Here is a 13,115-nt window from a genome sequence, read left to right on the forward strand (position 1 = left end):
GAAAAACCCTGTCTGGGTCTGGAGAGGGGGCCAGTGATCTTGGAAGAAAAAGTTACACTTTTATGAATAACTCAGAAAATCTGGATGACTTGCAGCCCAGCATTGTTGTCTCTAAGCCTCTGTTCGGCGTCTTTCTGGAGAATTGAGAAAGCCTGCTCACAGTGATTGCTGTTAGCTAATGAGTAAGTGTTGGAGCTGAGTTTGAGCCTGTATAGGTAGGGCAGCGTCACGTTGCTTGTGTGGTTGATACGTAAGTTACGATGTGCTCCATACATGTCCAGGAGCCTTACAGGACATAAAAGCCAAAAGAGGTCATCAGATTACTTGGAGCAAAAGTTACAGGTAGTTGTGAGATGCTGTCTGGGTCCTAGGAGCTGAATCCAGGTTCTATGCAAAAGCAGTAAGTGCTCTTAACCCTAAACCATCTTTCCAGCCTCAGCCGTGTGTTTTTAATTGCTGCCCCCTCACAGAGCCTTTTGAACATGACTGTCTTGAAAATTATTAATTATGTTTTCAGGGTGTTATTTCCATCTGCTATGAATACTGAAGAATAAAGAACAGTGGGTTCTTCACTGTTTCAATGATGAAACAGTTTCTCAGTAATACTATTTAAAGGCCGTAAAGTTAGGCCAGATGGATCTCTATGAGTTTGAGGCCAGCCTGGTCTACAAGGTGAATCCAGGGCAGCCAGGCTCTGTCTTTAGGGGAAGAGGGGGCTCATAAAAAATAATCCTTTCTTGCATACTTGTCCAGGATATGATGTATATGATTTTGTTTAATATTTGACTGGAGAATGGAGTCTCTTGAACTTTTAGGGGAGGTGATGAAAATTCCACATGAAATTGATATTAGGTCTGTAAGATACTAGATCATAATTTTGAATGTTTTCTTCTGGAAAAGGACCACATTCTCCTACATATTTCAGATTCCTCTACCTGCAGGTGTGTACTGGCAGGTTGTCTCTTGCCATCTTTCTAGAGTGACTATGATAACATTGAGACCCAGTCATATCTGGTTTTGTTTTTGGTTTTTTTTTTTTTTTTTTTTTGGTATCTTAGAGGTGCAGTGTTCTGCCTATAAAAGGTGGTGTGCTGTTTAAATTGTCGAATGTCATCTCAGCCTTGACCCTATTCATCTGCCTGCTTTCCATTACTCTGTCCATTGATGTTGTCATTTCAACTACCGATTTACTGTTGTTTTTTTCTCCTCCCTCCCCAGCAGAGCCTTTGTCTGGACTTGAAGAGAAAGCAGCAAGCATTTGTGCTTCAGGGGGGGTATACCTCAAGCAGCTACCTCACTCAGTGCCTCCCCTGCAAGCCAGCTGTTCCAAGCAAAGCTCTCCAGAAGAAAGGGAAACGGAGGACCCAGAAGTCAAAAGTGATGCTGCAGACACTGCAGACACTTACAAACCATCAAAGAGCAAGAACACCTGGCCTTTGGACAACAGCTACAGCAGCCCAGCTGTGCAAGGCTGTTTGAGAGACCTCTCCATAGTTGCAGACAGGGGGACTCTACCTGAAAATGGGGTTGTTGGTGAAGCATCTCCTTGTAGATCAGAGGGGAAGGGCCTTGGTGGCTGTGGTTCAGAAAAGCCACTCTGCTCCAGGGGTAAAACATTGCAGGAAACCATGCCATGTACAGGACAGAATGCAACTACACCTCCTTGCACAGATCCCAGTTTGATGGCAGGCACTGTGAACCACTTTTCTCCTTTGTACATGCCTGGCCTAGAATACTCTAATTCAGCTACACATTACCATACGAACCCAAGTCTCCAAGGCTTAGGCTCTGTGATGGGAGGAAAGTCCCCAGGATCCCAGCCTCAGCCCTTCTCTCCCAGGAGTCTCCAGCCTAATAGTTGTCACCCTGGACTCTTTCCCCGATACCACCCCCAACAGGGAATGAGGTACGCCTATCAGCCATCTTCTCAGCCCTCCTACCGCCCTGGCCAGCGGGCTCCGTATTATGCCTGCCCACAGGGCTTTTCTGATTGGCAGAGAGCTCTCCCTTCCCAGAGGAGCCCAAGTGGAGCCCCAGGGAGTCATCCTCCACGCCCCCTCTTCCCAGATAAGAATGCCTTGCCTAGTCTGCAAGGCTGTGAGACACTAAATGCTGCCTTAACTTCTCCAACTCAAATGGATACAGTGGCTGCTAAAGTTGTTCCATCTGATGGACAGAATTCTGGTCCAGAGGAAGAGAAGATGGATGAGTCTGTGGATAGGCCAGAGAGTCCCAAAGAATTTTTAGATCTGGACAACCATAATGCAGCTACGAAGCGGCAGAGCTCACTGTCCGCCAGTGACTATCTTTATGGAACACCACCGCCACCTCTGAATTCAGGAATGACTTTCAGCTCACCGGCTTTCCCACCCCACGGTGTAATGCTGCAGACAGGGTCTCCATACACTCCTCAGCGTCCAGCCAGTCATTTTCAGCCCAGGGCATACCCATCCCCTGTAGCTGCCCATCCACCTCCCCATCAAGTGGCCACTCAGCCCAATGGCCTCTCTGCAGAGGGCCCTCTCTACTGCTGTCAGGAGGACGACTTTGGTCACGTTCAGGCTGCAGTGATGGAGCAGACAGGCTCTGGAAGCGGAATAAGAGGATCCTTTCAAGAAGTGCACAGACCATCAGGGTAAGGCTGCATTGGGTTTCTCTGAAAAAAAATTAAAGTGGCTTTAGGAGCGACAGACTTGATGGAGAATAGATCATAGTTTCCTCTTTGCCGTTTCTCTCCCCTGTTGAAAATGAGTCAACACTTGGATTCATTCTTTTTGTAGTGGTAGATAACTAACTCTAGAACTTATTTTTCCTTAATTAGTATTCAAATGATTGGGGGTTTTGTTGTTGTTGTTGTTATTTAAAAAAAAAAAAATAGAAAAGATTGGAGGGGGTTGGTTTTTGGGTTTGTTTGTTTTGAAACCAGGGCTCACAGTATAGCCCATGCTGGCCTCCTCCCTCAGGAAACCTCCTCCCTCAGCCCAGGACTATAGTGTGCACCACCAGGCCTGGCCTGTTAAGAAAAGAGGTTGATGTTGCATAGTAGTAACTGTAGTTTGAAAGGCAGAGATCGGTTAACCCAGCTGCCTGGCTGACTGGACACTGACCAAGGTAAAGAGGGTCTGCCCTAGGAAGCCTGCGTATGTACGGTGACATTTGCTTCTCTTCCTCCCCTATTAGTAAATAAAAACAAACACTCCAGAAGTGCAACAAATTAAATGCTGTTCTTAGGAAGAGTTAGTGATAGCTTTCTTAGAAACCTGTAAGGAGCCAGGTGGGTAGTGCTTGCCTTTCGTCCCAGTCACTCGGAGGTAGAGGTAGGCAGATCTGAGTAGCCTGCTCTACACAGCTAGTTCCAGAATAGCCAGGGCCGTTAAACAGAGAAACCTTGTCCTGAAAATTCAAAAGGGGAAAAAGAAACTTATTAACGTGAATACCTGCTATCCAAAGTTGTAATTCACAGGAAAAACGCAAATTAATAGTAGAAAAGATAATCCAAATGGGGGGATACAAAATGAATAAAGTGTAATTAATAAAAGAAAAGAAAAGGAAAAAAAAAAGATAATCCAGGTTGGGGGTTCAAACTATAATCCTAGCACTTGGAAGTCTGAGACAAGATCAAGAGTTCAAGGTCAGCCAGTTGTGGTAGTGCACAGCCTTAACCCACGCAGGCAGGAGGATCCCTGATTTTGAGGTCAGCTAGGGGCCTACATGATAATACGAGCCTGTCTCAGAAAAGAAGGTCATCCTCTGCTACATAACCAAGTTCAAGGTCTGACTGAACCACATACAATTGTCTTAAAAATACAGTCTAGTAAAGTTATTTCAAAGACTATAAAGCCTAATCATTGTACCATTCAGTATAAACACTGTGTCCCACCATTGTTCGTATCTGTCTGAGACGGGAGTTTGCCCGGCAGCCCAGTCTGCATGAAACTCCTTTTTCCTGCCTCAGCCTCCCTAGTGCTGGGACTTACATGTGTGTGCCACATTCAGTCGCTTTCACATTTTACGTTTTGGCTACTGTTGTCATTTTTGGGGAGGGGGTGGCATGTTGTTTGGTTGTATTTTTTTGTTTGTTTTTTGTTTTTTGTTTGTTTTTTTTTTTAAACAGGGACCTTCTATTACGTACTTCTGGCTGTCCTGGAACTCTCAGTATATACCAGGATGGCCTCCTACCTCATAGAGATCCGCTTGCCTCTGCCCCCAAATGCTGGGGTAAGGGTGTGCACCAAGATGTCAGCATGCTTTTGTTTTTGAGGCAGAGTCTTACTGTGTAACTCTGGGTGACCTGGGGCTCCATATGTAGGCCAGACTGGCCCAACTCAGAGATCCACTAGCCGCTGCCTCCCAAGCACACTACCACTCTCTGCTGGCCTACGGGTTCTGTACATCTCTAAGTAACCAACTCCTTCGGTTTTGTTGCTTTATTTTGCCAATGGAGCTTCCGCTCCAGCCCTAAATTCTTCGGTGTGTATCACCTAAGTATCAGCATACTTCCTAGCAACACTCTCAAAGTAGAAGTACCACACTCAAGAAAAAGCATGGTGGTCACCATAATGTCCTTAAATTCCTCCATGTCTTGCAGAGATTTGCTTTTGCTCTTTAGATTTCTTCCTGCTCCATAGTCCAGTTTTCCAGTTAAGGCTTGGGTATTTATTTTCATTTGTTTGTGGTATTTAAGTCTCTATATACAAATCTTTAATACTATTGTCTTGTTTCTCAGAGTTCAGCCCAGTTCTCCAAGGAGAGTATTCCAGTGCTATGTTTGTTCATTGGTTTCTGTGTTGGCTGTACTGTGTTTGGTTTAGGGTCTTGCCGTTTCGTCCCAGTATCGATGCTCCCACATTTGCCAGCTTGCTAATTACAGCAGTGTCTTCAGTATTGAAGTATCTGCTCTCTTAGTAGGTCCTCATTAACTCTTAACTGTTCTTTTCTTCTGGCTATAGAATGCACATGCATCCAATCCAGTCACAGTCTTTATTCCCAAAGACCCCGGCACCTGCAGCATCACCAGAACAGTTGCCACCACATAAGCCCCCGACACTTCCTCTGGATCAGGTAAGAATTACTGAAAACTAGAGAATTTTCAAACTCTTGCAAGTTGGGTACCGTGGGCCCTAGGATACTTCAGGTTTCTAGATGTTGGGGTATTTGGATGCACTTTACTATATGATATACTTAACTTGAAAACCTGAAGCCCAAAATGCTGCAGAATGTGACTTTTTTCCTTGTTCTATTATAGGCTTAAAAAGTTTTGGATTAGGGCTGCAGAGATTGCTCAGTAGTTACGAACTCTGCCTATTCTTCCAGAGGTCCAGAGTTCAATTCCCAGCAACTACATGAGTAGCTCACAACCATTTATAGTGGGATCTGATGCCCTCTTCTGGAATGTGGGTGTACATGCAAATAAATAAATATGAAAAAAAAATCTTTTAAAAAAATCTTTAAAAATTTTTTGGATTAGCCAGACAGTGGTGAATGCCTTTAATCCCAGAACTGGAGAGCCAGAGGCAGGCAGATCTCTGAGTTTGAGGCCAACCTGGTTTACAGAGTAAGTTACAGACCTGTGAGTCGTCATGTGGGTGCTGGAAATTGAAACCCTGGTGCTCTGGAAGAGCAGCCAGTGCTCCTAACTGCTGATCCATCATCTTTCCAGGCCCAAGGAGACCTTATCTTAAATGAAAAATTTGCGGTTTCAGTATTGGAATAAAGAATATTGAACCTGTACCTGACCTCATTTTTTCCGAGACTAGGGATGGGATTGTTTGTTTTTCATACGGCCTCAACAGTTTCTTCTGTTCGTGGGGTATTATGATGCTGGGGAATAGAACCAAGGGGACTACTGAGTCCGAGTTGAGTACTCTGATTATTCCTGAGTTATGCATAGCTTTCGTGGGGGTAGGAGGAATATTTTGTTTGGTAGTTGATTTTTGTTTGTTTTTGAGGAGGATCTCATGTGGCCTAAGCCACTTCAAATTCACTATGTGACTTTAAACTTCTGGTCCTCCTGCCTCCATTTCCCAAGTGCTAAGTTTAAAAATGTGCACAACTACACTTGGTATTTTTAGTTTCTTTCTTTCCAACTACTAAGCACTGTGGCCAAGTACAAATTGGAGATTCAGGACTCAGGCTACCCTCTAGGGGTAGTATAGGCGGCCTGAGTACGTTTTTTGAGGTACTCGGTTAAACCCTAACCTAACTACAACCTGAACCCATTGTTAGTCAATTGATGTGATTTAATTTTTGTTACTTTCAGAGCTAGTCCAAGGAGGAAATAAGCCCAAGGAAATGACAGCTGCCCGCGAAGACAGGCAGGCAGGCAGGCCTTGGAGGATTTGGAGGAGTGACTGTTGTACCTCTCTGTTCTGCCATCTGCTCCATCTCTGCTGTGAATCAAGCCATCCTCGGAGGACCTGCCTAAGCCTTAGGTGCACGCTCTTGAGAGACTGACAGGGCCGTGGCTGGAGTCGCCCACACAGCCCACATGCTTAACAAGAGCAAGTGTACCTGGAGTTCTTGCCGACTTCTCTAATCCCCAAGACTCTTGTTCAGGGAAAATCACTAAACTTGGGTAGAGGGTGCGTGTGAGGCTGGAGTGGTGCTTTTAAACTCTAATGAGCAGCTAATCTCAGGTATCTATTTGGGGAGGGACTACTTGTAGTATTAATGTTTTTGGAGCTGGGTCCAGTTTACAGAAGCTTCATGTTGCCTGTGTGTGTGTGTGTGTGTGTGTGTGTGTGTGTGTGTGTGTGTTATTGTATATAGAGTGGGACAGTCAGGTGGGCACATGGAGCTGGGAGTCCTTCCCAGCTGTGGCAGGCACACAGTACTGGACTAGTCTCTGTCTTTGTACAGTCAGGTTACACTGAATGCTTATGGAACTTGGAAAAGAGACCCAGGGGGTTTCGGTCACTGGCTTGTTTTCCTAGTAGCCTCCTTTCCAGCCAGCCTCGGAGACTGCTTGTCCTTCTCAGCATTCACGTCTCAGTTTGTTGGAAGGTGCTGTCATGTGGCCTACTGGGTGTTTCAGCCATTGGACAGGCTGCTCACACTCTGGTGGCCCTAGTTCTAGATTTGGGAATGCATGGCCCTTCCTGATTTTTCTGCCATCTCTACCACATAGTTGTAAACCAGGAATTTGGGCTCTATAGAGTGTTTTACTTATTAGAAAATAAAGTGGCTTCTTCATGGGCCTGTTAGGCCTGTGATCTAGAAGGCATCACACGCTTTCTAGCACAAATCACGTTTTGTGAAAGTGACTACTCAGGTTTGTTATGTATGTTAGTCTCAATAAAGAAATTGCACAGGTTTGAAAAAGGAAAGTATATCTTATAGATTTAAATTTGAATTTAGGACTACTTCAGTATGTATAGTTTTTATTCGGTTTAAGTGAATCATAGTAGATGCAGTCATGTTGATTTAAAGCTGTCAAGGGCTAGGTCTTGCAAATTATTTGTTATGTCTATGATAGGAAACAATTTTACAGTATTAAATTACATTACTATGGATTAGAAATTAATTACACTGGATTCTCCCTACTTTAGTCTTCTGTATTTTATTTTAGCTGAGATGTCACCAAAGTTAGGACCTATGTTTAAATTCTTGAGTATCCCACACAGAATAAACCAAGGGAAACGCCCTGGAGTTGCAAGTCTTTGTAAAAAGATCTAATTTTAAAGTATGCTTTGGGGTAATAGAGACCTCCATAAAATACTAATCTGTCCTAGTTTCTTAGAAGTTTAAGTGTGGGAAGGCGTCAATGGAAAGCTTCCATCCAGTTCCATCTTCCTCAGGAAAGGCAGACTAGTCTGCCAAATGTGTGAGGAGGGAAGGGAAAGAAATTGGAAACAGTCCAGGTTGCAGAGATCACTGGACCCTAAGACACCTGCTTTCCTAATGGAAGTGACTGCTCACTAACCTGGTGGTGTTGCTGAGGAGGACCAGACAGCACCTCCCAGGTATGCCATACACAGGAAGTTTTCTTTCCACGTGAGCTGAACCAGAAGCCTGGCACCTGCAATCCAGTTTAGAAGAGTAATGAAGTAGAATTGTTGGGTGGCTCTTGGTCTGCTGTGGACTATATAAGCCAACTTAGCCAGCTACTACAGTTTCTGTGTCTGCCATTAATGGTGGAGGCCTGTACATTTCACTAGGAATACTGCAACCATTAGGCCTCTCTGAAGGTGCTAAAACTAGAGGTTGCTAAGCTGCTTCCACCTCCCCATTTCACCTGTTAACTGTCCTAAGGAAATGCTGTGAACAAGCTGGGTGCAGTGGCACACGCCTGTAATCCCAGGACTATGGGAAGCAGAGGCAGGTGAGTTTGTGAGCTTGAAGCCAGCCTGGTCTACAAAGTGAGTCCAGGACAGCCAAGGCTACACAGAAAAACCCTGTCTCAAAACAAACAACAACAACAAAAAAAAACATAAAAAAAGAAATGCTGTGAACAATACTGGGGACGAAGAATTGGTGGGTTCCTTTATCCCTTCTTGGTTTATGGAGGAAATTAAACAGGAAATGGAACTACTTACTGTTCTAACACTGAAAGAAGAGCCTATTGTGTGCTGTGGAGATTTGGTGGTGCTTTAGTGCTTACGCACCTAATACCTCCTTCCCTGGTCTGACCCCAACTTTATTGGTCTTTGAAATGCTAGGTGTTCTGGAGCAGCCAGAACACAGTGCTGAGCTTTGTGAGCCCCTCACCCACTCAAACATAGACAAGATCTTTTGTTTTTACCTTTCTTCTTCCAGCACTTCTCTTCCACGTGTCTTAAGCAGATGCAAATAATTGTTTGCAGTCTTCTTCAGTAGGGGAGATGGTGGTTACGCGATATGGAATGATTAGAAGGAAGTGTGTAAAGGTGTCTTAAAAGATTCACTCTTGAACTGGGACCTGTACCCGTCGGTCACTGTGACCTTGACCGTGTGCTGACTCTCAGAGGTCCCCCAGAGGACACAGCTGTGCATAATTGGAAGTACTCTTTAATTTAAGGTTAGACTTAGCTTTACCAGACTTAGAACTTAGGACCTTTAGGGCCTAGAAGAAAGAAAAGTAGACCCTTTTAGAAGGCTTATGGGTATGTGTCTTTGTCCCCCAACTCCAGCCCCACTGTGAGAGCCTTTTCTTATTTAAAAAAAAAATAAATAAAAAGTAAAAAATAACAGGAGCTGTTAGCAAAAATTCCTTGCCTTAGAAAAATGTGAATAGGATAAAATATGCATTTGTTCATCTTGTAACTTTCCATACTATCTCTTAAAAATAGAGGTGCAGCCACTCTGCCTTCTGAGCCAGATAGGTTTTGGGGTGATCTGGTGGTGCACCTATCTGAGCCTGTGAGCTGCGTCTCAGTTCACACTGAGCCTAGGCCCCAGGCCAGCTGCTCTCAAAGCATAAACCTCAAATGCTAGTCCATAGAGTAGTAAACTGTCTACAGAAAACTTGTAATTTTAAGACCTACTATCTCCACCTCTCAGCTCAATGAGACTTCTCGATTGCTCTAGCCTTCCTCTTTCCTGGCCATTTGGTGGTGTTATCCAATGGCATTAGTTTACTGTATGGTTGTTATTTATGTTAACTTGTACTGGAATCAAAAAGTATGCATGTTAAATGTAGTCTGAAACACAGAGATATCTCAGATGTGGTTCTCACCAGGTTTACTACCAATAAGACTTCCAAGTCTTATCACTTGGTCACGCTGAATGATAAATTGCTCTTAAGAACTGACTGGGGTCCTGGGGTTGTAGGTCTGTGGTGGAATGCTTGCCCATCAGGTAGAGGGTCCTGTGTTCAATCCCCAGAACTACAAAATAAAACAGACCTGAGACAAGTCTGCTGTTATGGGCCTGTAATCCCAGTTCTTCAAAGGCTGGGGCCGGAGGATCACAAGTTCAGAGCAACTTAGTGAGGCACTGTCTCAAAATGAGGGTATAGCTCGGTGGTAGAGCATTTGTGCAGCATACTTGAGGCCCTAGTTTCAATCCCTAGTTACCACCAACAACCAAAAAAGAAACTTGAAATTTCTCGGGAAGGCTTAATCCAGAGTCTTAAACCCAAGGTCAAAATCCTCAGGTGTTTCAGATAACATCATTTGGCCTTCTAGCATTCTTTTACAGTTCCCTCCATGGCCACATGCAGAGGCATTTTTTTCCCTATTTGTAGCAGTGCTTTAGTTCAAGGGCCCAGCATGGTGGCAAAGGCTTTTCATCCCAGGAGGCAAAACAACAAACAGAAGACCCCAAGAAGTATAAATGTGGCAGATGTTGGTTCGCACTTGCTGGTGAGAAAGCACTGCTCTACCTTTTTCTGTTGCAGTGCACTGAACTCTGTAGAGCCTTAGGAGCTGAGGTAGACCTTCACTTTGAAAAGACAGGTTGCATTCCCAATCTCAGTGAGGCCGAGCTAAGCTTTGCCTTGGTGCTAAGCTCTTGATCTTTCTCTGTTGGTCGTCTTGGGTCAAACATACTCGCTAGGTGAGGTGTGACAGTGAGCCTTCTGGTTAGGCTTAAGTTAGCTACTCTTATTCCGTAGTCCCCCTTGGAGTTCCATGGGGACAGCTGAATGGATAGTGAGTAATTTCTTGATGTGCTGCCTCCCTCCACCTCATGCTATAGCCTCTTAGAGCCCCTTCATTTCTCTGGGCAAGGGGTACCTCTCATTTGGTGTGTGAACAGCTGCCGGGGTCCCCAGCCATGCTCCACCAGTCAGCACACAGTATCAGACATTGACCTCCTGCAATGAAAATGAATGCCCTATGAACTGTCAGGGCCAAGACTGGAAGGGGGGATGGTATTTATTTTTATATTGTATATATTTTGTCATGGTCTGCTGGTTCCCTGCTGTTTCACTGAGAGCGACAATTACCTCAATAGTTAGTTTGATACTGTGTGTTGGATAATTTCTTGAAAGAACTTTTTTAAAAGCTTTTTTGATCTTTGGAGATCTTGTAGATTTATTTCCATATGTACTGGTTATTTTGTATAAAGTACATTGTTAAATTAGCAAGGCTTTGATGTATGTGCCTGGTGTGTGTTCATGTGTCACTTTTATCATCAAGGCAGACTCCTATTTCAGCAGAGGTTAAGCGAGGCCCAGTGCTACCACATGAAAGCATCCGTCTTCATCTCACTTCGAGGTCAGGATCTGCACCATGAGCGGGACGAAACCCATCACAGCTAGTCTGTGGCACCCACCTCGGGCCTTTACCTTCACCCAGCTACAGTACATGGCTGGCGCAGTTAATCCTTTTCCCTAAGGAGATGCCCGTGTTTGGCATTGGCTGCTCTCCTTGCAGTGCCTTTGGTGGGCAGCCATCCAAGTTCCAGGTATGGAGAAGAGGGAGCTACAAGCCCAAGGAAGCTTAGGCTAGCCCAGTTGCTTTTAGGTCTAGTTCCAGAGACACTTCCTGGTTCTTTTCATCAGCTGTAATCTTAGACCAAGGCTTCTGGCTTTTTTTTTTTAATATATAATAATTTCATTTAACTTTATTTCATGTGCGTTGGTGTGAGGGTGTCAGACCACCTGGAACTTGAGTTACAGACAGTTGTGAGCTGCCATGTCCTGGGAGTTGAACCCAGGTCCTTTGGAAGAGCAAACAGTGCTTTTAACCACTGAGCCATCTCTCCAGCCCCATGCTTTTATTCTTACGGGACCTGTAGCTAGTACTCGTTCCATAAAATTTCAACTGTACATGTGCAGACTGCGGGGCAATCACGCAGCCATTTACAGGAGAAAGGTGACATTTCTTCTATAAAATATGCTGTTTATTTTCTACTGTGGTTACATGTCTGTGTAATAATTTCTGCATCAGAGTAAGCTTTAGGATGAAAACCATTAGGAAACCGAGGTCTGCATTATGCTGGTCACATTCTCTGGTGATTGTTTGCCTTAGAGTATGATGGCAAGACACTGGCTTTCAGCCCCTGTGCTAGCTTCATAGAAACCCAGCTCAGCTGCATCACTGGCTCTAACTCACTGACAGCTGCTTCCTTGTGTGCACTGCTCTTCCTTGACAAAATGGAAACGACTTCTCTCCTAGCACTCACATGGAAACTCACAACTGCCTGGAATTCAGTTTTCAGAGATCCAGTACCCAGTTCTAACCTCCACGCTGCACATAACATACAGGCAGAACACTCATGTCCATCAATTAAAAACAGAATAAGACCTAGTAGATGTATGCTGTGTGTGACACCCCAAGTCCCAGCTCCCGAAGTGAAGTCTTTGTCTACACAGCTTACAGCTTACAATACACGCTGCCCCCACCTCAACAAAAGCACCTGTCCTACCATACATTTTGACCAAACAACCAATGCTAATCCTGTATGCAGCCAAAAATGTCTTCCATTTCTCAGCTTGGTTTTAAAACTCCTAGACCAGGCAGTTAATCCGCCTCTTGGGAGTTGTTTCTGGATAACAGTTTTGGTCTAGCAGATAACATATAAGACCCTGTGCTGTGAGCTTCCTTGTTAAAACTGGAACAAACAAAAAAGCCCCAGTAGAAAGTAGGGAAGAGATGAAGCTGTAAACTGCCTGTGGACCCCTCCATGTGGCTATTAGGTACTGAAGGTACAGCTCATCAGAGATCGTCTTGCCTCTGGTGTCCCGGTCAGGAAGAAGGGTCCCTTCTTACAAGCAGCCCCTGTCTTGAGCCGCTTTGCTCTACTCTCTCCCTGAAGGTGTCACTAGCAGTTGGGAAAATATCCAGGTGGAAACTTCTGGAAAGGGAATGGCCTATGCCCTGCTGTTGTTGTGCACGTGGTTTCCTTGGCAGGAAGGCTGTGGGCTCTTTGCTCCTGGGTGGTTGGAAATCCTTCCAGCTCAGCCAGAGGTGGCTGAGCTCTGAGCACCCATGCTGCAGCTGCCTGTCTGGGCAGACCTCAGTGTCCTCACCCCCCACCTCGCTCTGGTAGCTTGGCCTTGCTGATCTGTTGCCCTGGATTCAGTTCCTTGAGCTTTTGAAAGGGCAGTGTTTGTGCATTTGTTTCGGTCTCCTTTGTGCTCACAAGGCTCACTTCTCTAGTTTCCTGAGACAGTTTTAGCAAAAGCTTTCAGTGCAAAATGAACTGTGCAGTAGCAGCCAAGAAGGCAGCTGGGAAGTGCCCAGATTGAGCTA

The 13,115-nt window shown here is 44.9% G+C and overlaps 1 protein-coding gene across 3 annotated transcripts in view; it reads left to right on the forward strand.

The window, feature by feature from the left end:
• Positions 1-11,333, forward strand: part of LOC110546046 (chromatin remodeling regulator CECR2) — a 104,364-nt gene extending 93,031 nt beyond the window's left edge. For 2 of the 3 annotated variants that reach the window (XM_021632580.2, XM_060384096.1), the window contains 3 exons: positions 1,219-2,635; positions 4,950-5,061; positions 6,260-11,333. In XM_021632580.2, the coding sequence (XP_021488255.1) occupies positions 1,219-2,635; positions 4,950-5,061; positions 6,260-6,265 (1,535 nt within the window). In that variant the 3' untranslated portion in view covers positions 6,266-11,333. The remainder of the gene's footprint in view (positions 1-1,218; positions 2,636-4,949; positions 5,062-6,259) is intronic. The other variant, XM_060384095.1, reaches the window with a different exon arrangement.
• The last annotated feature ends 1,782 nt before the right edge of the window (positions 11,334-13,115 follow it).

This window comes from Meriones unguiculatus, chromosome 5 (genome assembly GCF_030254825.1).
Source record: "Meriones unguiculatus strain TT.TT164.6M chromosome 5, Bangor_MerUng_6.1, whole genome shotgun sequence".
Lineage (NCBI taxonomy): Eukaryota > Metazoa > Chordata > Mammalia > Rodentia > Muridae > Meriones > Meriones unguiculatus.